Source organism: Trichosurus vulpecula, chromosome 3 (assembly GCF_011100635.1).
Source record: "Trichosurus vulpecula isolate mTriVul1 chromosome 3, mTriVul1.pri, whole genome shotgun sequence".
In the NCBI taxonomy this organism is placed as follows: domain Eukaryota; kingdom Metazoa; phylum Chordata; class Mammalia; order Diprotodontia; family Phalangeridae; genus Trichosurus; species Trichosurus vulpecula.
The window spans coordinates 112,004,545-112,031,793 of NC_050575.1; the positions used below are offsets into that span (position 1 = coordinate 112,004,545).

A 27,249-nucleotide genomic window follows, 5' to 3' on the forward strand; every position below is an offset into this window, starting at 1 on the left:
ATTAGTTTAGGTAAAATTGTCATTTTAATATATTGGCCCTGACTACTTATTAACAATTAATATTTCTCCAATTATGTAAATCTGATTTTATATGTGTAAAAAGCCTTTTTTTATAATTTTGTTCATATATTTCCTGTGAAGGTTTTGGTAGGTCACTTCCAGATATTTTATGCTGTCTAGAGTTATTTTAAATGGAGTATCCCTTAAGTATCATTTCTTGCAGGGTTTCGTTTGTGATACGTAGAAATGCTGATGGTTTATGTGGATTTACTTTTTATCTTGCTACATTGCTAAAAATTATTAATTGTTTCAAATAACTTTTTAGTTGAGTCTTTGGGATTTTCCAAGTATATCATCATATCTCCTGCAAAAAGAGATAGTTTTATTACCTCATTCCTTATTCTGATTCCTTCTATTTCTTTTTCTTTTCTTATTGCTATTGCTAGGATTTCGAATACAATATTGAATAATATTGGTGACAGTGGGCACCCTTGTTTCCCGCCTGATCTTATTGAGAAAGCTTCTAGCTTATCCCTATTACAAATAATGTTTGCTGATGGTTTTAAGTAAACATTTTTATCAATTTAAGGAAAAATCCATTTATGCCCATACTTTTAAGTGTTTTTAATAGAAATGAGTGTCGTATTTTATCAAAAGCTTTTTCTATATCTACTGATATAATCACATAATTTTTTTCTTTTATTATTGAAATAATCAATTATGTTAATAGTTTTCCTTATGTTTAACCATCCGTGCATTCCGGGTATAAATCCTGCTTGGTCACAATGTATAAGCTTTGTAATATATTGTTGTAATCTTTTGCTTAGCATTTTATTTAGGATTTTCGCATCCGTATTCATTAACAGAATTGGTCTATAATTTTGTTTCTCTGGTTTGACTCTTCCTGGTTTAGATGTCAGTGTCATATTTGTTTCATAAAAAGAATTTGGTAGGATCCCTTCTTTGTCTATTATTCCAAATAATTTATTATATATTGAAATTAATCAATCTTTAAATGTTTGATAAAATTCTCTTGTAAATCTGTCTGGTCCTAGTGCTTTTTTTAGGAAGCTCGTTTATGTCTTGTTTAATTTCTTTTTCTAAAATAAGTCTATTTAGATATTCTATTTCCTCCTCTGCTAAACTAAGCTATTTATATTTTTGTAAATATTCTTCCATTTCACTTAAATTGTTAAATTGGCATGTAATTGAGCAAAATAACTCCTTATAATTGTTTTAATTTCCTCTTTGTTAGTGGCATATTCAACCTTTACAATTTTAATACTATTGATTTTGTTTTCTTCTCTCCTTGTTTAATTAAATTAACCAATGATTTTTTCATAAAACCAACTCCTAGTTTTATTTATTGATTTAATTTTTTACAATCAATGTTATTAATCTCACCTTTAAATTTTTAGAATTTCCAATTTAGTGTTTAATTGGGAATTTTTAGTTCATTCTTTTTCTAGTTTTTTTTTAATTGCATACCTAATTCATTAGTCTGCTCTTTCCCTATTTTAACTGATGTAAGCATTTAGAGACATACATTTTCCTCTGATTATTGCTTTTGCTATATCCCATGGGTTTTGATATATTGTTTCATTATTGTCATTTTCTTTAATGAAATTACTAATTGTTTCTATGATTTGTTCTTTAACCCATTCATTAAGATTACCTTGTTTAATCTCCAACTAGTTTGCAATCTGTTTCTGTGGTCCCTTATTAAATATAATTTTATTGCATTATGAGCTGGAAATGATACTTTTAATATTTCTGCTTTTAACTCCAAAATTTTTATGTCCTAATATATGGTCAATTTTTATATGTTTTATATTATTATTACTGGTGATTCAAGGGGTAGCCCCCACATCCTGACCAGGGGCCAAAGTACAGGTTAACACTAATGGCCAGAGAACAAACACCCAATTGCTGATTGTAGAGATGGGCCCCATGGACACAACAGGTGACCCTTCCCCCTCCAAAAAAAATGGGCAGAAATGGTTAATGAGGCACAGTGTGTTGGAGTGCCAAGCCAGAGTAAAGAACAAAAAGCTCTCAGATTTCAGTTGTACCAACTGCCCAGGGGCCTTGCTCAACCTCACACTGTGGCTTTTGTGTTAACCTAATCCCTGAGGTACTGTGTGTGTGTGTGTGCGCGCGCATGCGCATGCACGTGTATGTGGTATGTGAGGACACCAGTGACGACTAACAGTGAGCTACAAGCAGCCTTACAATAGAACCAGGGTATACAACTGGGTAATATCAGATACTAGTGGACTCCAAGAGACCAGTTAGTTTTTCACAGAGAAAAAACAAGATGGCAGTCAGAACCAGGAAGGACCCAGAGAGATCAATCTAGTCAAATTCTCTCATTTTACTAAAGCCCAGAGAGGGAAGGGACTGTCCCAAAATTGCACAGCAAGTATTTATCAAAACAGGGACTCAAATCTAAGTTTCCTGACTCCTCAATTTATTATCATCATTATTATTATTATTAGCTATAACTGGCATCACATTCTAGGCTTTGAATTCAGGGCTTGGGGTATTTTATAGGCTTATAAGGCATAGAGTTGGAAGGCAACTTGGAACTCTAGGATCATAAATGTAGAGCTGGAATGAACCCCAGAGGGCATCTTGTCTTTCCTGTTGGAGGGGCTCACCAAAGGTCACACAAGTAGTAAGAAGCATGGGTTCCAATGTGGAGGGAATACTCACAACAGTAAGGTCAAAGATCCACTGGAATTGTAATATTGGAGGACTTACATCTAGAAGGGATTTCAAAGATCATCAACCTCTTTCTTTTACAAAGGGGGAAACTGAGTCCAGACAGGTGAAATCACATGGTAAGTATTAGAGCTGGGATTTGAACCCCAGGTCTTCTATTGTCTAATCCAGTGCTGTTTCTACTACATCACACTGCCTCTTGTTCTAAGAGACCCAGGAAATTTTGGAATAGAAGCAACTTGAACTTCTATATTGTCAATGTTCGCAGCACAGGGGTCTTGCAGCTACTACAGGCTGGTTCTGAGACCACACTCTCCCAACTTCATATCCAGGATGACTGGAAACTGGGAATTCTAGCTCTCCAGGAAACTGGTATCATGCCATGAGACAGCATGGGGTTGTAGAAAGAGCACTGGTAGCGCCATTATGGAAACTCATCCCCATCTGAAGTGCAGAGAAAGGGGAATCTTTTATTGAAAGAGTGACACGAACAACAAGCAATGTTCCAAACATCCTCCTCTCCGCAGCCCTTGGTCACATCCCTCTGGCTTGTCTTGGTCTCAGTTCAGCAAACTGGGAAATTCCATTGCTTTGGAGCAAACCATGGGTGCAGAGCCCCCTAAGTCTATTTCAGCCAAGTCAGCTTTTGGTGACAGGTGTCTTGGGGAGAAGGATGGACTCAGGCACCATCTTCATGAGATAATAGTGAAGGAGAATATGGTCCTGCCTTCTTCAGAGCTGTGATGGTGGTACTATGGAGTACCCACTTGTAGATGGAGAGAGAGGACTTAGAGCTCCATGCCTTTGCCTTCTTGAACTCATGCACTCAACACAAGGAGGTCCTAAGGGAACAAAGTGCAGATGTTCGGGCCACAGCTGTCCCTTGAGAAAGAGAACTTTGCAGCTAGTGAGAACTTGATAGGGAAAATGAAAAAAGGAGGGATTCTACAAGGTGTCCCCTACATCTATCCCCAAGGTGTGTGCCATTGGCCAACCTTGGAAGGAAGATTGCCTTAAAATGAAGCCCTACTGGAGTAACCAAAGGCAGAGGCTTCAGTACTCACAACCTTTGGATAGGATCCAAGGTAGACAAGACTCATATCAAGTTCCTCAAGCAGACCAGTGCTCCATGACCAGAACACATTATCTTCTCATCCCCACTTATTGAAGGCTCAGGTGAGCTTCTGTCTTCTCTGAGTTTTCCCTGATAGCTCTGTTCCCCACATCTGAAAGTATTCTCCATCTCTCCAGATTTTCCTAAAACACTTTGAATCTCCCCTCCAACCCCATTACACTCTATTTTTATTAAGCCTATTGATATGTGTGCTGTATCCACCTTAAATCCTTTGAGGGCAGGAGCTGGGTTGTTTTTCATCTTTGTATTCCCAGCACTGAACAGAGTGCTAAATAAGTGCTGAATTGATTTGAAATGGAATTCTATTCCGGAAGAACCAGTGCCGCAGAACAAATTTCTGGTGTAGGTTTCAAAAGTCAGCAAGTCTACACTGATTCCATCTAGTTCTCTGTCCCAGTCATGTTTCCTAAAACCCCCTTTTGACTCATTCCCAGACCCTGCTCCAGTGCCCCAAGTCTCTTGACTACAAATATACTTTCATCTTCCAGCAACGGACATGTGGAAAGGCTTGCTGGACCGGATTGGCAGTGGAGGCAGAGAATCAGCTCAGGCATAGTAGAAATCTCATTCGACTTAGAAAATGATGTGACCCTGGATAAATCACTTATCCTCTCTGTGCTTCAATTTCCTCATCTGTAAGATGAAGATAATGAGCCATACCTTGCCTCATTCACAGGGCTATGGTGATGATCAGATGAAATGTGGGCAATAGTACTTTGTAACCAGGAAAGGCTATGGAAATGAGCTATTATGATGACAGAAATCAAACCACAAAGGACTCCTATGGCCTGATTGCTTTGGGCACTGGATCTTATCTCTTGGTAAATGGGCTGGGTAGAAAAGGGCATAGATGAATGGATGGGAGGGAAAACCAACAGGAAAATAAAGACACTGCCAGACTAGAGAAAGTAGACCCATCATGCCAAATACCCTCACCTCCAAGACATCAATATCGGCATTGCTGAAGTCGATGTTCAATATTTTGGGGAGCGGAACTCCAGAGCCTAGCACAGCTGTGAAGAGAAGCAGGCAGGTATGATCAGTGTAGCACAAGGGAGGGCAGCTACCTCATGTGGAAGCCTTCTATCCACTCCATATGAAGGCAAGCCAGGTTTCAAACATGAAGCATTTTGTACAAGACTTTCCTTACTGGTGAAACACTGATGACTCAGTGCTTCATGCTTCCATGAGGGCAAGATACAAGAGATTTGGAGAGGAGAGACCCATTTGATTTATTCAAGAGAGACACACTTTGTTCTAGACTTTCTTTACGGAAAGACCAACACAGAAAGAAAAAAGATGTTGGGAAGCAGCAGACATGTAAAGGAGCCTCAACATGTCCCTGATTTCTGGCTTGCCTTCCTAGAGACATGAGGGAATTTTTCCTTGGGTGAAATCAGGGCCCATCTCAGTAAAATGAGATTTCAGCTCACTTTCATCTAAAGAATTCATTTACTCATTTGTATTTTCTGATATTTTCTAAGATGGAGGAATTTTCTGATTTTTATTTTCTATTTGCTGGGATAAATGGCTTACTCAGTCTTCACTATTTGTGGTTGTCTTCTGTACATTTAGCTTTTGGTGAGAAGGAGTCAATCCTGCAGATGTACACTCTCCATTTAAAGGAAAGCCTACCACCTAGAAAAACAGTGCCCCTAGATCAGTGGTGTTTAGTGGGGCAGGGAGATGTTATCCTAGTCTCAGAGAACAGAGTGGCCAGCCTTATGGCCCCTTCTCCTACTCCAATCCAGGGAAGCATCAAAGTCTCTTTTTGAGAGGGATGGGCAAGATTCTAGAGATATTCATCCATACCTCTCCACAATCTGTACTTAGACAACCCATGTGGAAATACACAACTTAAACGGGCAACGCAAACCCTACATGTAGGGGTTCCATACAATCTTGAAGGTATTTAGTTGTTCACATATTTTCTTCTTCACTAGAATCTAAATTCCTTGGAAGCAAAGATTCTTTCTGTCTTTGTTGTGTCCCTAGTACATGTGCCTAGCACATTGTATGTACCTGATGAACACCTGTCAACCAGCTGACTTATTGCAGACAGAACTGGCCCATATTGTAGCAGGTACAATGAAAATTCCTATCTTTGCATTGTCTGAGAGACTGACTGTGACAGAGAGTAGTGAGGTTCATTCTGAGGTGCCCAGAGGGAGTACAGAACTTTCCATAGAAGGTGAAGAGAGACAAAAATTGACACTAGAAGGGAGGGGTCTTGGATTTTAGCCCCACCTCTGCTACCAGTTTCCTGTGTGACCTTAGCCAACTCACTTCCCCCACTCTAAGACTCAGTTTCTTCCTCTGAAAAATAATGTGGTTGGGCTAGAGAGGCTCTAAGGTCCTTCCCAACTCTAATATTCTGGGGTCTAAGTTACCTTCTAGCTCTCATGTTCTATATTCAATGTTTTCAAATTCTTTGATTTTTTAAAAAATATCAGAGCCACCCCAGAGGCAGACAACTCAATAAGTCCTGGGGGTATAATAGTCCATTTGAGCAATACTCAAAATAATGACCCCGAGTCTTTAAAGGTTTCCATTTTGTTTTGTGGACTCTCCTTAAAAAGGAAGAAGTATGCCATACATTTTAAGAAAATTTGCATCTAAAATTGTTAAAGTAAAGAAAATACCTCTTAAAAGGCAAAAGGTGATCTTCAGTTATTTGGAAAATCCAATTACATGGATCAGAGGACCTCGATAATGCCAGAAAAAATGAGGTATTATGCTATTACAGGAATGACATTATAGTATATTCAATAACTACCTCAATTTGAACTCAATTGATTTGAAATTAGCTCCTGTGCTCATAAGTGTGAAATTAGAGTGCATGAAACACATGACAATCTCTCTACAAGGAATTGGTAGCTGTCATTACCATTCATCGCCGGCATGAAAGCAAGGTCAAAAATCTTGCCAACCAGCACTTCCATCAAGCCAACCTATCAGGGAGAAGAAAGTGATTTTAAAAAGCTTAAAAATGAGAGCAATCTCTTAGCTGTAACCCAGGGACCTTCCCCAACTCCCCTTAAAAAATATGTTCTTTAAGGCCTGGATCTTAAATTGATTATGAGAAGCAGTCAATCAATAAGCATTAGTATGCACCTACTATATGTCAGGCACAAAATGACATGCGAGGCAGTATAGCATAATGATTAGAGGGTTGCCCTTGGAACCCGGAGGACCTGAGTTCAAAACCCATCTCTGATAAATGCTGCCTTCAAGACCCTAGATGATTTAACTTCTTAGTGTCCAGGCAACTCTCTAAAGCTCAAAGTTGCTCATCTGCATTTTTAGAGGGAGTTTCCTCACAGGGGGTCAGCCCCCTTTACCAATTAAATCACAGGTCTGCTCTAAAGAAAAAAAAAGGAAAAATATGCCAGGTCCTCTGCTGGGTGTTAGGGATATAGATACAGAAGCAACATAGTGCCCTACCCTCAAGGAGTTTATGGACCTCTAGATAGACCATTCAGCCCAACATTCTCATTTTACAGGTGGAGGAAATAGAGGCCCAGAGAGGAAAACTCACTTGTCCAAGGTTTTATGTCATAAATAGGCAACAGAAACCAAATCTCAAACCCAATGAATCCACTGCCAGTAGTCTTTCAGCTCCATCAGATAGAACTACCCTATAAGCAATCTCAGTAACACTATTTGGGGGTCCAAGAGACCTTCTCAGAAGTCACTATGTATAAGGGCTACAGTAGCCCATTTTTTAATTCAAGAGGTGACATTCTCAGTGTTATAATTAGTGAGATCTTCAAGTACATCAAGCACTGTAGGCAAATAATTGATTTTCAGGCAGTGCCCAATCGTTGAACATCAGTCCTGAAGGTTGTTAAAGACTAATTATTTTATGGGTTCTAATCTGCAGGGGAAAATGCCAAAGGTGATGGAGGCTGAGGGCTGTACCCAGTAAGAGACGAGAGTTCTTGTTGGCCCCCTCCTTGGTGAAAGGCAGGGTGATGAAGTGAAAGAAGCCTTGGGCTAGGGGTCAAGACCTGGGTTTGAGCTTTAGCTTTGTCCCTTTGGCCTTAGGCAAGTCATTTCCCTTCTCTGGGCCTCAGTTTCCCTACCTGTTAAACAAGGTGCCAGGATTAGATGATCTCTAAGATCCCTCCATGCTCTGACCCTTTATGTTCTAAATCCTTTCCAGCTTTGACATCCTGTGATGTCGTTGCAAAAGCTTCCCTTTTCCTTCTCCCAGCACTTGTCACTTACATCAAAATTGCCCACATTTGAAGTTTTCAAGGTGAGTGCTGTCCTAAGAAAAAAAAAGCATCCAATTAAGGTAATAAATGTTTATCAGCAGTGGTGAGTTGGTTATAAAATATGATCAGAAGAGTTATTCTCTGAACCAGCACCTCTCCTCCCAGCTGTGAGCCTTACCCATAATGGGGCCAGGAAAGCAGACAGACTCAATGAGTTGCTTACCTGTCCAGCTTGGCATCGATCATAAGCTTATCACCTTCCACAGAAAAGAAAGCCAGGAGATCAGTATCCTGAAAACAGAAAGTGTTTGAAAGGTATGTGACGGACAGAAGCAGCCCACAACCTCATGTCAACAGAAATTTAGCTTCTTAAAAAATGCCTTGACATAATCGGAAAAGGGTGTAGCTGGGAGCCCTGGGGATAACACTTGGTTCTATTACTAATTAACTGTGTGACGTTGGCAAATCATTTCATTTCTCTAGATCTCCATTTTATCTCATATCAATGTTGAAAGTAATACCTGGACTGGAGTATTCACAAAGACTGCTGTGAGGATCCATTGAGATAGGTCTGTAACACCTTTGTATATGGTAAAGCTTTATAGAAATGTCAAGGGCTATCGTTGTTGTAATTGTAATTATGAGTTATCTCAATGCTAATAAGAACAAGGTCATGGACACTATCTCTCCATGAAAGACTTATTTCCTGACAAGACGGTCACTCCTTGTGTCTCTCTGAGGAGTGGTTTGTCACTTCCTATAACAGGCATCTAGCTATAGGTAGAGGGACCTCCATCAATTCCGGGGTTATTTTCATTCACTTCTAATAAGAGGTTGTCATCCCCATCTTGTTCCCAACTCCAGCCACCCACTAGTCACAAAGAGGACAGAAAGGAGCTTGGATGAGTCACAGCAAACCTATATCCACTACTGGAGAAAGAGATTAACATTTGATTGATAGAGAATGAATCACATCAGTTCAGAGTTGGAAAAGACCTCAGACATTTCTTCATGAAGTGGGAATCCCATCTACAACATGACAGAGAAGTGGTCACCCAATCTCTGCTTGAAAACCTTCAATGACAGTAAGCTCACTACTACTGGAGTCAGTTCATTCCATTATTGGACCACTGTTAGAAATATCTTCCTCATATTGAATCAAAATCTGCCTCCTCCTGACTTCCAACTATTGTTCCTAATTCTCTCCTCTGAGGCCAAGCAGAAAGGTAAATACTCTTTGCCATGACAACCCTTGGGATTTTTGAAAATAGGTTAAAAGGATCATTAATCAGAGAAGGATGGACTAAATGACCCCAAAGATACCTTCCAATGCTGAGGTTCAACGATTCTGTGAACATATGTGTCCCTAAGTGTTTCCTTCTCCAGACTAAACATCCCTCATTTCCTTTGAATAATTTTGTCTGTGAATCACTGGCTTACGTTTTGGGAAACGATGTTTCCTACCCATAATCAGAAGGACAAGAAATAATGCTTTATCATTGTCACTGATTGAAAGCCTATAATGGGGACATTAGAAATAACTGTTCTTCTCCACCATCAAAGATGGAAGCCGCTCATCCTTAGTACACATAGAGAGGGGTCCTAATCCCCCAGAGAAACTTTAAAGATATTCTATCCAATCATTAAGTTTTTAGGAGTCAGGCCACAGTGACATTCTTTTTCTAAGAACTTACCACATCAAGAAGACAGATAGTAGTTTCCACATCATTTGGTTGGGACACCATGATTTCTGCAGTGGCAAAGACCTTCACTAAAGCTTCATCTTTTTGTAAAGAGACATCAGGAGGATTGGGGACCTGGATTCTTATGGTCAATGGTCGTGACTCAGGATACTGCTGGAAAACCTGGAGAACCACAGACAATGAAAAAGCGAGACCATTTGACTCTGGAGCCTTCATCAGGAAATCATGCAGGAAAATGAAGGACAATCAACTTTCCTGGAATTAGCAAGGGTTTCCTACAGCCTTCTATGGGAGTCTGATGCTCAGACACAGAATTCTTCGGCAAATTTATAAAATGAGGGGGTTGGACTGGATCATCTTTCAAATCTCCTCTAGATCTTTGGCCCAAGGTCCCTTCCAACATTCTGAAGTCCCTTCTGGTTCTGATGTTCTATGCCCTTTGTTCTAAGAACCCTTCCAACTCTGAGACTGATAAAATGAGTCTGACTTCTGAGGTCTCTTCTATCTCCGAAAGTCTATGGGATGGTGATCCCATACCTACTACATAAAGTGAGATAAACCTGCAGCTTACCTAGCTCAGGTCCCACTGCCTTTGACAGAATCTCTAATTATTATATTTCCTTTGAGAAGAAAGACTCCTAATTATTTTGCTAAATCCCATTTTGATCCTCTGCTGTCAGAGTCAGAAGTCCTGTGATGAAGTCTCACCCTCACCATTCACTAGTCATGCTATCTTAGGTAGCTAATTTCTTATTGCCCCAGTGTCCTCCCCTTTAAAATGGAGTAATAGTACTTAGGCTGCCTCCTTCATGAAGTTGTTATGAGCACCAAATAAGGTCATGTATATAAAGGACTATGTAGCTTAAAACCCTTTATTACTATGAGCTATTGTCTGTGCTGTTATTATCATGTCTTGGAACTCAATCACTGTCTCACTCTTGCCTCTCTCCCTTAGGACTTGGTCTCAGAGACTCTACCTAATACCCCATGAAAAGCCTCACCACCACCACAATGCACCTGAGGAAGGAAAGGAGAACACTCCAGATTGCTGGGCATCTATTCTTCCAATCCAAACCTTTACTAGCTATGTTACCTTGAACAAGTCACTAAAGTCTTTTAGCTTTTTAAATTGAAAATAGTAACTCTTGATCTGCCTTCCTCCTAGAGAAGTTGTGAAGTTGACCTTCTTAAAATCGATGAGGATCCCACAGGGATTCAGAACAGAGCAGAACCCTAGGGACCAACCCCCAGATCACACCAGCCTCACTCACCTTAGGGATCAGGGCCCCCAGAGTGGACGTGGTTAGAGGAGGGAGCTCAGGAAACTGTAAAGGGAAATTAAGAAGATTTCAGTGAATCTCCCTACAACAGAAGTTGCAAATGAATCCCTAGGGATTCAGATATTCTCTATCAAGGCAAAAAAAATTCAGTCTCAGGAAAAAAGTTAAACTGCTTTTCACATAGATTACCATTCAAGAGGTCTGGATTTACAAAGCCAGCCCTAGAAAGGCTAGTTTCAGGCTTTTGCTACACTATACTTACAATTCCATTTACTTTCACCAGATGGTGCCTATTTTATACATACTGGGTGCAGCAGATAAAGTGCCAATCCTGGAATCAGGAAGCTCTGAGTTCAAATCTAGCCTCAGACACTTACCAGCTTTGTGACTCTGGGCAAGTCGCTTAACCCTGCTTGCTTCAGTTTCTCTATTTGCAAAATGAGCTAGAGAAGAAAATGGCAAACCACTCCAGTATCTCTACCAAGAAAAACCCAAATGGGGTCATGAAGAGTCAGACAACACTGAAACAACTGAACAATTTCATCCCAAGAATGGATAACAGGAGCAGCACACAGAGAAAATAACCATGGTGCTTTTCCCATCATGTATGCAGATATGTGTACATATAATAGGTATGTATTATTTGTTATGTATACACATGCATGTATACATTGTGTGCATGCATACACATGTACCTCTGTGTAGTGCGAGCATATATTATGTATACCGTGTACGCATATATGCATGTATTGAATACATATACATACATGTATATTTCAATAGTTCAAAACAGCTATTATTTCATCTATGTCCAGACTTCCTCCACCAAAGAAGATCATAGTCTATTAGTAGTCATCATAAATTGTGGCATTAATAATAATAATCCCTTTGTGGTCAACTTTATGAAGACGCACTAAGTTGGTTCTCAAATGGCAGGTGCACAGCCAGTCTCAAGGCCCACACTCAGGCCCAACCATCTTGGCCTGACAGAGCTTTCCATCCATTGGCACAGTCATAAAGAACACAGGATCACCCCCTTACTACAACGAGGTATCAGCAGAACTTTAGTAAGGGTTAAAAATAATACTCTGTTAAAAAACAGCACTGACATTGACTAATTAAGTGACATTTGCCTAATACTTCCAAGCTACAGGGGCCAAACAGTCCAAACAAATGGTAGGTTGGCCAAGTTTTTCACACATCAAATGATGTAACAATATAATAAACAACTTGCGTGTAGAAGAAAGGAATGTACACAGTGGGAAGAGCATTGGAGTTTGAATTAAGAAACCTGAAATTGAATCCTGGCTCTGACTCTTGCTAACTGGACAGCCCAGTGTAATTTACTTTCTCTCCCTGGACCTATGTCCATAAAATAAGAACCATATATGCCTAACTATAAAATAAAGGGCTTGGATTAGATCAGGGCTTCATAACCTTCTCTGTGTCCTGGAACTCTTGGGCATTCTGGTGAAGCCTATATAGTCCTCTCAAAATTATTATTTTAGGGGCAGCTAGGTGGTGCAATGAGTAGCGCACCGGCCCTGGAGTCAGGAGGACCTGAGTTCAAATCTGGCCTCAGACACTTGACACACTTACTATCTGTGTGACTTTGGGCAAGTCACTTAACCCCAATTGCCCTGCCTTCTCTCCTCTAAAAAAATTTAAAATAATTATTTTAAATGCTTTAAACAAAGTATATAGAATTATAAAGGAAAACAAATACATTGAAATACAGTTATCACAATATTTTTAAACATCTACAGACCCCATTAAGAACTCCTTGTAGAGGATCCCTGTGGTACCATGCCCTTCCAAATTCTATAATCTATATAGATATTTGCCTCTGTGCCTGGCCTGTCCCAAGCTCAACTAGGAGATGTTCCTGACTAAATGGGTCCATGTGGGACTACTTACCATGCCATCAGTGATGTCTATATCCAGTGCCCCTTGCTTCTGCAGGAGAGCCAACACCGAGCCCAGGAAGTTGGCAGAAATTGCAAGTTGGGAATTGGTTGAGTCACCCATGGGTGGCAAGTCTGGCATCTGGGGCCTTGGCCTGGTGGCTGGTCGGCCCAATGGATAGTCAATAAGACCTCCTCCAGCCTCTCCAACAAGACTCTGTCAGGAATAGGGGAGAAAGCTTTGATGATGAAGGAGAGACTATAGAAGCTACATAACTTTCTCAATGGATCTCATCAGTTAACAAGTATTTACTAGGCACTTACTAAATACCAGTGATGCAGTGTTGACATTCACTCCCCTTCCCTAAGAGATCTTGGAAAGCTGATAACTACTAAGCATAGCCGCTGCAGAAGCCACACACACACAGACACAAAAAGACACACCAAGGAAAGAGCTTACAAAGCACAGCAGAATGAAGAAGGCACAAATGGACTGTTGTGATGGGAAGAGAAGCAATGGTAGTCACACAGCTGAAAAGAGTTTTCTTCATCGGGTTATTTTCCCCTCCTAGATAAGTCAGTGGAGGCAGCTAATTGTGCAGTGGATAGAGCACTAGACCTGGAGTCAAGAAGATCTGAATTCAAATCCAGGCTCAGCCACTTGCTAGCTCTACAAACACCTAACTTGTTTACCTCTGTTTTCTCATTTATAAAAGAGGGATAATAATAGCACCTACTTCCCCGAGCTGTCGTAAGGATCAAATTGCATATTTTGTAAAGTGCTTTGCAAACATTAAAGTGTTACATAAATGCTAGCTATTAGTATTAGCTTATAAAACTCCCATCATATTATTAGCTGTTCATTCTTCATTTTGAAGAGGGTGATGTCTTGACTTGTGAGTGAGTTGGATTTAAATGAGGCAGAGTTTCACAAGGTGGTCAGCCTCACTCTCACAGAATCATGGAAGTCAGGTGGCAGGACAAAAATCAAGATGACTGGCGATGGCCCTGAGGAAGCAGTGGATGGCCTTGGAGTAATAGTGATATCAACCTATAGGCTCCTTATCCTCTAATCATCGTTGACCTGTACAGCCTAATGCTGGTGATTATTGCTAGCCGTTTGTCTCTGGACACTTGAAGCAAGTTATTGTTGAGAAGGGGTGGTGGGTTCCACAAATGGAGTCCTTTCAGAACACATACAAACAAGAGAATATACAGGGCACACACAGTGCTGGAGGAGGGGTCTCTCCCTGTCAGGTAAGTTAGTGTGATAGAAAATACTGGATTTGGAATCCAAGAGTCCTAGACATTTAGAACTAGAAGAAATCTTGCTCACAGTCACACAGGACCTGTGTTCAAATCCCATTCTGACACTTACTAGCTATAGGACAATGAACAAGTCACTCTCCCTCTCCAGGTCTCAGTTTCCTCCTCTGAAAAATGAGGGAGTGTAAGGGCAAGCAAAGTGGGATTTTTTGCTGTTTTTTTCTTTTGGAGTGCTTCTCAGCACTAAGGCAATCAAGTGCGTTTTATTGGGTCTTGTCTTTGTCTGTAGGAAGGCCCACACCCTTTTGCTAATTATACCAAGAGAGGTGTGAAGCCCTGGAGAGATGTGAAGCTCACGGGCCCTGAAAAAGGGTATATATACTCTGAGGGTAGCTGTTAAGCTAGAACTCTCAGAACTGCAGGAGGAGAGGTTTTTCTTGGGGGCTCATTCATTCCTGTGACTTGACCAGACAAGACTCTGGGTAGCCATTAAGAAGCCCGCCCCCCGGCTTTGAACCCAGATGTTGGTGCTTCTCTCTCTGATAATTATGTATGTATTGCTGGACAGACAGTCAGAAGCCCTGTCTGCTGATTTGCGTTATTTGCTCTGTTCACACAATTTCTGATTATAATTTCTGTTTATGTTTTTTGAAGTTCAGGGTGCTGACTTTTTCCCCTGAACTAAGTGAATGATATATGTATGTTTAATTAAAGTGAGATTGTAAATGCCTTAAAGTTGCTTTCCTTAGAAAAGCAGATCGAAGAACCTGTGCTTGCGACCTGTGTGCTGGTGTTGTTGGCCTTACACCTCCACAGTAGCTGCAAGTAACATTGTTGTTACAAGGAGCTGTACTTTTAAATCTTTCAAATCCCTCCCAACTTTCAATACTATAAGCTTATGAGCCTGCTATTTGGATCTTGGATTCCAGACTGGTATCTCATTTCTGTATTTCTCAAGAGAAAAGGGATCCTGCCTATGTCTATCTGTAGAGTCAGCAGGAGGGAACTGTGGTGCTAAATTCAGATTAGGAAGAGGACCAGGAATTATTGATATCACCTGATTTCAGGTTAAACTGATCCATCTCTGAATCTGAGTGAAAAGAGTGGATTTGGGTCAAGAGAACAGGGTTCTATTAGATACCCAATAGGAGCACTTATTGGTTGTTTATTCTTGGACAAGCCACTTATTTAGCCTCTCAGAGGCCCAGTTTCCCAATCTGTAAATTAGGATGATAAAATCTGCACCACCTAGCTGACAGAGTTTTGAAGAAAATGCTTTGAAAATCTTAAAATGCTACATAAATGCGAATTGTTGCCTGGGAGTATAGCTCCAAAGCATCCTCCTGCATTAGGAAAGTGAGAATCCATCTCCATGCCCAAAGATACTGTCTTTATGACAGGCCATTCTAAAGGAACCTATTGATGGCTCCTCTGGAAAAGATTCCTGAGCCCAGGAAGGGACCTCAGTGACTCCAGCTTAAAGGAAAAGGTTCTTACCACCTTCCAACTCAACTTCAATGAAATGGCTAGACTTACATTTAGGTCCAGCTCCAGGAATTCACCAGTCACCAATGGAAGACTTGAAAAGGTATATTGAACACTTCCCAATATGCCAAGTGGTATCAAAGCTGCAGGGAAACAGGTCAGAGATCAGAAAAAAGGTAGATATGCTTCTACCCACATCAGTTTATCCATTCATTCATTCAACAAATATTTATTAAGATTATATGGGGAGAGGAAGGGTAGAAAATTTGGAACTCAAAAGCTTGTGGAACTGAATGTTGTAAAATAGAAATAAATAAATTTAAAAGGAAAAAAAGAAAATACAGGGGTGGGGATTAAATATAAATAAATAATTTTAAAAGAACCTACTGTGTACAGAGCATTGTGTTAAGTACTAGGAGAGATACAAATGAGGTCATGTGGAAAAAGGACTTTGAGGTAAGATACCATTCCTGCCCTCATGTAACACACAGTCTAGTATGGAAATAAGACATCACCATAGTTTACTGTGATACATAATATTAAGCAAATATAAGAGAGCTACAAAATCAAATGTTATTTGTGCTGTAAGGGAAAAGATCCTCACCAATTCAAGGATGAGAGTCAGGGAAGGCTTCCTGGAAGAGGTAGCATTTGACTTGGTAAAGAGGAGGAGAGAGGACATACCAGGACCAGGAAACAGGTCAAGCAGAGATACAGAGATGGGAGAAGGAACAGTTCAGAGTATGAAGAATAGCAAATTGTCCAGTGTGTCTAGAGCAATGAGCTTGCAGAAGGGAAGAGTGTGAAGTAAGATTGAAAGGGAAGGTAGCACCATATTGTAGAGGCCTTTGAAAGCCAGACAGAGATTTTTCAACTTGACTAAGTAGGCAAGAGGAAGCCAGATTCCTCCCTGCAGTCTGGGCAGACAAACAGCCTCCCCCAGCCAACTTGGACTTCCCTAGCAGGACAGGCTTTGGGGCAGAGTGTTTGAGGAACTCAGGTAATAGGGCATATGATCACAGATTTAAATATGACTCCCAAGGGACCCCAGAGGCCATCAGGTTCAACTCTCTCATTTTAAAGATGGGGAAACTGAGGTCTAGAGAGATTGTCTTGCCTAAGGTTACATAGTACAGGAGAGGGGCAGCATTCAAATCCAAGTGCCCTGATTCTAAATCCAATGCTCTTTTTACTGTATCATATACCTCCCCTCCTGTTCCCTTCCCTCACCCTACCCCTCAAAAATGCACATTAGCAAAACTCCTCAGAGTAGTGATCTCAGGGACCTAGGTATGAAGGACAAGATAGGGAAGGTTGATTCACAACAGAAGTTCCTTCTGATAATCATAAAATAAAACCAATGGCTCCTTCAGTCTCTAGATGTACTTGGAGCTTCCTTCCTGCTCAGGGTTATGCATAAGAACCCCTTGATTTCCTATATCAACCTTCCAACCTAGGAAGGTTAGACTGCCAACCCACCAGGTTCCCCACTCCTCCTGCAATGTAAAAAATGGAAGGAATTTCCTCCTAGAAATGGAAGAACCTTATAGAAGCCCAGTCAAAGGTCCCACACTGATGACAAGGGCTGGCCCTCAGGATGCTCATGCCTGTTTGGAATGCAGAAGACTTCAGCCCTCCAGTTGTCTTATGTAGAATCACAGCATTTCAGAAATAGAAAACACCTAAGAGAGCATGTAGCCCAACCCAAACCTGAGCAGAAAAAATCCCAGCAAGCATCCATCCAACCTCATTTAAAGATTTCAAGTGATGGGGAACTCATCACCTCTCAAGAGAGCCCATTCTTCTTCTGCTAAGTTCTAATTATTAGGAAGTTTTTTCCCTTATATTGACCCAAAATCTGCTCCTCTCTGCTTCTTCTGCCATTTGTTCCTAGTTCTTCCCTCTGAGGCCAAGCAGAGCAAACCTTAATCCCTTTTCTACATGTTTTCTCCAGTCTAAACCTCTCCAATTCTTTCAGTCAATCCTCTTTTAGTATGGTTTTCCAACTTCTCACCATTCTGGTCACCCTCTTCTGGATGGCCCTGAACTTATCAATACCTTTCTTAAAACATGTTACCCACAACAGAACACAATACTACAAATGTGGTCTGACCAGAATCAAGGACCATGAAGCCATCTCTTCCCTCATTTCCTGAGTTTCCCCCTCAAGAATGATTTGGGGAAGAAGCATAGAACTTTCATTCACAGATCTCATAGAAAGAGTCCTGCCTTTCCATGGAGCTCAGATATGGAAGCCTAGAAGGAAAGGGCTTGGAAGGACTGAGAAGGGCAGGATCCTGAGGCAGGAGAAAACATGAGAGAATAAAAAGAACTTACAATCCACGAGACCCAGTTGGTCATTGACAAGGCCCAGAGCGACATCCACAATTGGACAGAGCTGAAAGGAGATACAGCAGCAATGTCACAAAGAGGCATACCAAAACTGAGCCTTCAGGGGTCCTCGAGGGCTACAAAGGTCTACAAGACCCTCGGATCTTCTAGTCTCAGAACAGGTGGGGGAATTTTTGTGAAGCATCTGAGGACATTCACTTTACAAATTCCTTCTGGAGAGGAATGATCTCCTTCAGGAGGTTGGTCTGGTCAGAAGAAAGCCTAGTCACGAGGCTAAGGATTCAAGAAGATGGGCCTTGATGCTTGGGTCTTAATAGAGTTTACTCTCTCACCATGGGCCTCTTTATGTGTTTCCATCATCCCTCTTCCCAGTGGGAAGAGAAGTGATTGTTGCCCCTTCAAACGAAAGTGGTTCCAATAAAATGAATGCTATTCTCTTCTTCCCCTTCCCACAGAAAGCTAAGAAGCTGATTTAAGAAAATTGCAGAGCATTTATTGCTTGAATTCTTCCAGGAAGAGGAATCTCACTACCTCCCAAAATAGCCAGTTCCACTATTGGACAGCTCAAGGACCAAAAACAAAGAACACAGCACCCTTGGAGTTTCTCCCCACTCACCAGGTCTGGAAGAACGTTGGCCAGGACTCTGTTCACTAAGTTATCCACAAGATTAGGGAGCAAGCTGGAAAAGCCAGAAGGAAAAGTGAGTGAGTAGAAGTTGGTCAATATTAACACACCCTGGATTTGCACCAGGGAGAGAAGAATCTTTTCTCCTCCTAGTGGGATATAAGCTTCTAGAAGGCAGAGATTGCCTCATTTTTCTCTGTCGAATACTCAACCCATAAACAAGCACATGGCAAATAGTAGGCTCTTAATAAATGTTTATCACATGATTAGCATGCCATCAGTGAGTTGGCACATGGTGTGGTTTAGCATTTCTTGTCATGTCAAGAGTATCCCAGCATAATATAGTGCGAAAAGTGATAATCCTGAAAATCTTGGAATCAGAAGAGACCCAGGTTCATATTCCACAACAAACACTGACTGGTCATATGACCGTATGCAAGTAAATTATCCTCTCTGAACTTCAGGTTCCTCATCTGTAAAATGGATATGATGGCACATGTAGCAGCTACCTCACTAGCTTATTGTAAGAAACAAATGAAATACCATATATAGAGCACTTTATAAACCATAAAAGCACCATATAAATTATGGTATGTTCAACTCTCTCAGATGGCTGTGGGGAAAAAAGCAAGGAGCAAAACCAAGGGAATAATACAACATAGGAACTACAACAACGCAAATGAAAAGACCACTCAAAGGAAATTAACTTCTGAGTAACAGGGAAACAGTGAAGGTCCTGGAAAAGAGATAATGCCACACATTTATTCCCTCATGGCAGAGAGGTGGGAAACTACTGGGAAGGGATATTTTATACCCTGTCAGACAAGGTTGAAGAGTATGACGTAGAGATGGAAGACATCAATAAAACTTTCCAAAAAACAAATCCTTATTTCAAAAAAAAAAAGCTAGAAAGACAGTGGTGTTCCCTGGCATTTCCTTACACTTATTCTTCACAGAGAATGACAAGAACAATATCTCACATCTCTATGGTGCTGTATAGTAAGCAAAATGTTTGCCTTCCAGCTTGACAATGCAAGCATGAGCCCCACGTTACAGATAAAGATGCTGAGGTTGAAAGAAATGGGGTCATGACTGCACAGCTAGTGAATTGGGGAGTTGGGAAGACAATCCAGGTCACCTTCCTCCAAATTAAGGATCTTCTTGCTATCCTCTACCCAAATCAGAGGATTGGTGATCAGCCATTTGAGGAACTGCCTCCGACACTGATTGGAACCCACCTATAATGTAGCAGATAATCCTAGGGTATCATCTGTAGCCATACAGTCTAAATTATTTAAACTTAAGCCAGAGTGGCACATCTAGCAAGCATCAGGGGCAGGGTTAGAACCCAGGTCTTCCTCCCTGTAAGTCCAACACTCTCACCACAGCCCCATGCTTCCTCTACATCACACTATCTCTCACTAGAACCATTATGGAGCAGTTAAACATTCTGTTCCTCAGGATAGATCTCCTGTCATCCATCTCCCATGTGAGTCATCTGTCACAATAGAGATCAGTGAGAGAAGTGGGAACAGCTTATTGCAGACCATTTCTGCTAGACAGAAAATAGATCAATGTGTCTATCCAACGGTCAGGGTCTTTTTTACATAAAGGGAAATATATAATGAAGGGAGATGCCCAGACCCAGCTGTCACTCACCCCCGAAGGAGTTTGACCTTGATGCCTCCCAAGAGGGTATCACATCTCTCGACGACCAGCCGCGGATAGCCTGTGCGGTCCATGGTCAGCCGGACTTTGGCAGTGATATTCACTTCTACAGCAATGTCCAGGAAACCAATGAGACTGGAAAGAAGAAGAGGGAGACGGTCATCTGCCCAAGGGCATGGACCATGCCCAGGATCCCACAGCTAGACAGAGCTGACACACATGACAAGACCTTAGGCCAGGATACTGCAGCTTCGTTGCTAATCCACGTGAATGACCCTGATGCCCAGCCCCACAGTGAAGGAGGCTCACCTCTTGCCATTGATGGCCACTCGAGTGTACAAGCTCAGGTAAACTCCCACACCGGGCAGGAGCCTCAGAGACACACGGGGGAGCGTTAGTTCCACAATTCTCAACCTGCACATCAGGAAGAGCAGACATAAAAGCACAAGAAGTATAGGGAGCAAGAAATTTGTTGGGCTGAAAAGCATGCCCCAAAATGGAGAGCGGGGCACCTTACAAAAGGAGGGAAGGAGCTAAGAAGGAATTCAGTCCTCACAGACCGGGAAAGGGGTCATAGATCTTAGAGCTGGAAGGGAAACAATCAAATCTAATCCCTTCAGTTTATGGAAGAGAAAAGTGAAGCTCAGAAAAGTTAGGTGACTTTCCCAGGGTCATACAATTCATGAGTGTCTGAAGCAAGGTTCAAATAGCAGGCACTAATAAGTGTTCATTGACTGACTGACTGCTTCCAAACCCAATACTCCAGCCCCTCGGCCACCTAACAACAAGATCATGAACCCCCTATCTCTAGTCTCAATCCAAATCACAGCAAACATGATAGGGCTGGTTCATAGACTATTTCTAGTCTTGAATCCTAAGCCTGAACTACATGGCAATGGGGCAAGTCACTGAGTGTACATACTGGGGTTGCCAAGGATTCTCTGGCTAGTACTTATTCAAGCACTGGGTGCACAAATCTTACTTGTATATGATCTTTATTGTTGAGACCTCCGTGGGTAACCTTGACAGTGAACACCTTCCCCTGCATAACTTACTTTTCAGACCTACCACCCACTAAAGATCAGCACATGACTACAACTGAGAGGTCATGTGTTAATCATGCAATTACTTGTGATTTTACAATAAAACCTTTAACCAGTTGGGCTTTCAAGGTCACTTCAGCCCCCAGTGACTCTCTGAGAAGGAACACAGCCAACTGTGTGATAATAATAAAAATAAAAGCAATGATAATTCCCTTTTCCATATCATCTTAAGACTTACTTGGTTTCCTCACTTAACAATTCTGCGAAGCAGGGAGCGCCACTAGTATTATCTTCATTTCATAGATGAAGAAACCAAAGCTCAGAGAAATTAATTCACTTGCCCAAAATCACACAGCTAGTAAGCGTCAGGGTCAAGACTCAAACCCTGATCTCCTAACTCTAAGACAAGGGATCTTCGCATTTCATTTTCTCCCAGTCATTAACATAATGGGACCCAAGAGGGAAATCCTCCTGAAAATTCCCTCCTGAGGGAGGAATGGTTTAAGATAGGATTGTCATAGGTCTTTGGAGTATTTCTTGGATTTCCTTCCTAAGCACGCTCTGACATTTGGAAAGACCAGTGCCTTTGCCACATGCTTCACATTCATAGGAGTCACAGTATCATCATACCATAGGGCCATAGATTTAAAACTGGTAAGAACTGCAGAGAACATATAGTCCAAGGATTCTTGACTTTTTCTTGGGTCAGACACTCCCTTTGACCATCTAGTGAAGCCTATGGGCCCCTTCTCAGAATAGTGGCTTTTAAATGCATAAGCCAAAGTGCATAGAATTACAAAGGAAAACAATGATATCGAAATAAAGTTATCATGTTTTTTAAAGTTCACAGTCCTCAGATTAAGAACTCTTGATGTTAGTTCAACCCCCTAGTTTTACAGATAAGGAAACAGAGATTTAGAGAAGTCAAATGATTTGGCCAAGGTCACACAAATGATGCAGGGAAAGGACTTGAACCCAGGATCTCCTAAAATCTGAGGCTTTAGAGCTGACAGGAGACTTTAGAAATCAAGAATTCTAATACTCACTGGGAGCTAGGTGGCACAGCATATAGTGTGTAGAGGCTGGAGTCAGGAAGACTCCTCTTTGTGAGTTCAAATCTGGCCTCAGATACTTCCTATCTGTGTGACCCTGGGCAAGTCACTTGACTCTGTTTGCCTCAGTTTCCTTATCTGTAAAATGAGCTGGAGCAGGAAATGGCAAACCACTCCAATATCTTTGCAAAAAAAAACCCCAAATGGGGTCAACAATAACCCTCTCCCTTTACAGAGAAGAGAAATGAGGCATAGAGAAGAATCTAAAGGCCCGCAGAAAATAAGTAATGTGGCTAGCATTTGACTCCAAGTTCTCTGATTCCAAATGCAGTACTCTTTTCTGTCTCCATCAGACTCTATGATGAATATGCAGTACATGAGATTCAAAGTTTTCCTTACCCTGTGATTCCCTGGACAGTGCTGAGGATGCCACCTTCACCAAGGACACCAAGGACTCCTCCTCCTCCAAGAAGGCCTCCATCTCCCAGAAGACCACCACCACCAAGCAAGCCCCCTTGTCCAGACAGGATGCCATCTGTTGCCAGCATCCCTCCCGTGCCCAGCAGCCCTCCTGGGCCCAATGCCCCAGTGGCCACACCAGGAGGGATCTCTCCAGGGAGCAGTTCACGACGCTGATTTCTAGCAATTGGAACTTCAACAGATCTATAATTACGACCACCACGGCCTCTAGTGCCTCCATATGCATTATTGACATTTCGAAGATCCCTGGTGGTCCCATCTGTTTCTAATATTTCACCATATCTGTATTTGCCACCAAGATTAGCAGTATTTTCATTGGGATCAATGATGCCATATTTGTAATTCCCTCCAAGTTGCTTTCCATTGGTGTATTTTGGGCGGGGTTCCCGAACATGGAAGTCATTATAGGAAACACCACCAGCACCTCGAGGAATTTCAGCTCGTCTGTAGTCATCATAACGGTGTCGGCCACCACCCAACAGCCCACCACTGCCACCTCCACCTAATAGCCCACCACCACTCCCACCACCTAATAGCCCACCACCACTCCCACCACCTAATAGCCCACCACCCCTCCCACCACCTAATAGCCCACCACCACTACCACCACCTAATAGCCCACCACCACTACCACCACCTAATAGCCCACCACCACCACCACCCAACAACCCACCACCGCTGCCACCCAACAGCCCTCCACCACTGCTACCACCACCACCCAGCAGATTTCCTCCAACTCCACCTAATAAATCATCATTGTTCCTACCACCCCCACCACCAAGCAGGCCTCCCAGCAGTCCTCCTCCACCGCCTCCACCTCCTCCTCCACCAAGAAGGCCCCCCAGCAGAGGGCCCCCACCATCACCACGAGCTTTACCAAGGGGAACCTCTCTCAGGGCTGATTGTAGAGCATCTCCTTGCTCCAGGGTACCAGAAATGGCTGAAAATAATTCAAAGAAACTCAGTGAATCAGTGTATCCTTCATTCACAGGAACATAAGATTAATGAATTTTAGAGGAAGAAGGGATCTCAGAGATCACTGGGCTCAAACCTCTTCTTTAATAGGGATAAAGATGGGGAGGGTTGAACCTGTGATTTTGTTGATCCAGGCAACTCCCTGATAAGGAAATTCCCTCTGCTGATGCAGGTAGGCAGCTTCTTTGCAGCTTATCATCTTAGTCAGTGGCATACAGCACTAAGAGGTTAAGTGACTTGCCCAGGGTTACACAGCCAGTATCTGTCAGGGGCAAGGCTTGCACCAGGGTCTTCCTGGCTCCAAATCTAGCTCTCTATCCATCGTGCCATAACGTCCCGCCTGCGTTCCAGAAATGGAAAGATATTTACCTTAGGTGATGCAACTAGCAAAGTAGCAGCTAGTGGATAGAATGCTGGGCCTGGGGTGAGGAAGACTGGGGCTCCTATCCAGCCTAAAGCACTTACTGGATGTGGACTCTGAGCCAGTCACTTAATCTCAGTGTCCTCATCTATAAAATGAACATTATAATAACACCCACTTCCCAGGGTTGTTTTGGGAATCGAATGGGATAATAATTATAAAGCACTTAGCACAGTACCGGGCACATATTAAATGCTATATAAATGCTGGTTGTGGTTGTGGTTGTGGTTGTGGTTGTGGTTGAGAAGAGTCAGGATTTGGACCCATCTTCTGATTCCAAATCCAGGGTTTGGTTTTGCTTTTTCTTGCTACAACAGGCCTCCTCTTCTTCTTCCACCTAAGACCCCTTAAACACTTAATTTTATGATAGATTTTTTTGCCTTGGCAGAGTAAAATCCCTATTATCCAGAATTCCCTTTACTGGGGGCCTTGATTAGCCACAACGTTTTTTGCTATACCCAATGTAAAAATGAGAGGTGATGAGAAAACAAGCCAGTAACTCCTGGGAGTGTCTTGGGCTCAATCCACCATCAGCCCCATTTCATAGAGTTGCAAGAAAAACATCAGGGACTGATTGAGAAGCACTGAGTTCTGGGTCTACCTCTGTCACTTCCTGGTTTTGTTGTCTTGTTGTTTGTTTTTTTCTAGACTAGACCTGTGATTTTATTGTTAGAGACGACTCTCAGCAGATAAACTCCCTGTCCCAGTATAGACTGGCACCTGAGCCTGGGGCATTGAGCCGGGTCAAATATGGAAGGCGCATCACGGTTAAGAGCTGACAACCCATCAAGTCTTTTTATTTTCTTCCACAATCACCAAAGGATCCTTTATTGACCAGAGTAGGATCACTATTTATATACATACACACACACATACACACACACACACACACAAACACACACACACTGTGTGTGCGTGCGTGTTTGTGTGTGTGTGTGTGTGTGTGTGTGTGTGAAGAAACAAAGTTTGATGGCATGTCATACAGGAATCCCTTAACCCACCATCCCAGAACCCTGCTCTCTCCCACAAAAAAAAAGCCCACCAAGTTCCATGAATATGGAAAGGGAGGGGCTCATCACTCCCTCTAACCACACTTCCTTCAGGACAGAGGAAGGAAAAGGGGTTCCCATTGCCAATCCTACCCCCCATAAATCAATAGGGATTCTTTAAAAGAAAAAAAAACGAAACCAAGGGCCAGGTCTTCAAGGCCAGGTCTCTATTCCCTATTCTGTGCTGCTTCTCTTACTTTCTAGGTTTTTTTTTTTAATTTGGGAAATATGTTTACTCCCTCTGGGCCTCAGTTTTATCCTCTGTAAAAATGGAGGCGATGGCCCCTGCTCTGCTTCCATCCCAGAGCTCACATAAGCATCTGGTGAGCTGATGGGTGTCAGAAAACTGTGTCCATATGGGCACAATTAGCAAGGAAGGGAACAAGCATTTATGAAGTGCCTACTATGTCTCAGGCAGCTAGGTAGTATGGTAGATAGAGTGTCAGGCCTGGAATCAAGAAAATTCATCTTCCTGAGTTCAAATCTGGCCTCAGATAGTTACTAGCTGTGTGACCATGGGCAAGTCACTTAACCCTGTTTGCCTCAGTTTCCTCATCTGTAAAATGAGCTGAAGCAGGAAACAGCAAACCACTCCAGTATCTCTGCCAAGAAAATCCCAAATGCAGCTGCAAACGGTCAGACACTTCTGAAATAACTAAACAATGATATCGTGCCACACACTGTGCTAAGCACTTTATAAACATTAGTAGTAGTAGTAGTAGTAGTAGTAGTAGTAGTAGTAGTAGTAATATAAGATTATTATCATGCTCCAACCTATCTAGAAATAATTTTTGTTCAACTGGATAATCCTAAGGCCACAGGACCCTCTGTTAACATCAAAGATTCAGCTGTAGTCACTAGACTCCACTGGCTAAGGCAGAGGAGTTGCCTTATATACGATAGAAAAATGTTCAGTAACATAGATTGGAACCAAAAGGGTTCTAGAAGTAACTCCCACACTCACTCTCCACCAGTGGACTACTCTTACCTCAACTATTCCAGGTAAAATCACAGAAAGGATCAAATACTCCAAAGTCCCTCATTTTACAGATAAGTAAACTGAGGCAACAGAGCAGCTAGGTGGTTCAGCGGATAGGTGCTGGGCCTGGAGCCTGACTTCAAATCCAGCCTCAGATGCTCACTAGCTGCGTAACCCTGGGCAAGTCACTTCACCTCTGCTTGCCTTAATCCACTGGAGAAGGAAATGGCAAACTGCCCCAGGATCTTTGCCAAGAATACTTCAAGAATAGTATTGGTGTGCAATGGTCTGTAGGGTCACAAAGAGTCAGACATGACTGAAGAGTTGAGCCAAAAAAAACCCTGAGGCAAAGAGAGAGGTTAAGGTGACTTGCCCAAGATGACACAGATAATATGTAGCAGAAATGAGATCTGAAATGAAGATCTGACCCCAAATCCTGAACTCTTTTCACTACATCACATTCTGGCAGAGCCAGAATAGACCTTAGAGACCATTTATTCCAAATCACCCAGCCCCCCCCCCCCCCCCCGCCCCGGCTTCTGCAAAGAAGGAAACTAAAGCCCAGGGAGGGAAGTCATGAGTCAAGGGCAGGGCAGGATTAGAACACAGCTCTCCTGACTCCAGTTCTTTCCACTGCACTGCCCACCCTCTGACAGTCTTTTTATTTATTCCCAAACTCCTCTCTTACAGCACAGTGCTTAGCCCAGTACCTGGCACACAGTAGGCACTTAATAAATGTTGATTGACATTGACATGAGCTCCTCAAGGGATCCACCTACCATTAGTAAGGACTTCTTTGCTCACTCTGAGGACTGTATTTGTTTCTGACTGAGTGCCAGTGAACACCATGGAGCTGCACAGAGCTGCCAGGCACCACGTCTTCAGCAT

At 42.2% G+C, this 27,249-nt stretch overlaps 1 protein-coding gene across 1 annotated transcript; it reads right to left on the reverse strand.

Moving 5' to 3' along the window:
• Positions 1–3,542: 3,542 nt before the first annotated feature.
• BPIFB4 (BPI fold containing family B member 4) lies at positions 3,543–27,249 on the reverse strand. Its single transcript, XM_036752630.1, has 16 exons — positions 27,141–27,249; positions 23,815–23,877; positions 22,857–23,361; positions 20,672–20,776; positions 20,354–20,497; positions 18,686–18,749; positions 18,055–18,115; positions 15,769–15,860; positions 12,980–13,183; positions 11,054–11,107; positions 9,774–9,944; positions 8,303–8,370; positions 8,090–8,132; positions 6,747–6,810; positions 4,796–4,872; positions 3,543–3,566 (listed from the first exon to the last, which is right to left on the reverse strand). The coding sequence occupies exons 1-16, from the start codon at positions 27,247–27,249 to the stop codon at positions 3,543–3,545; spliced, it is 1,848 nt and encodes a 615-aa protein (XP_036608525.1).

Coding starts and splice junctions, on each gene's coding strand:
- BPIFB4 (XM_036752630.1), bottom strand. CDS start 27,249: ATGCTGAAGACGTGGTGCCTGGCAGCTCTGTGCAGCTCCATGGTGTTC. Junction 20,498..20,671: donor GTGGCCATCAATGGCAAGAG/GTGAGCCTCCTT, acceptor TCTTCTTTCCAG/TCTCATTGGTTTCCTGGACA. Junction 4,873..6,746: donor TTTCATGCCGGCGATGAATG/GTAATGACAGCT, acceptor TTCTCTTCACAG/CTGTGCTAGGCTCTGGAGTT.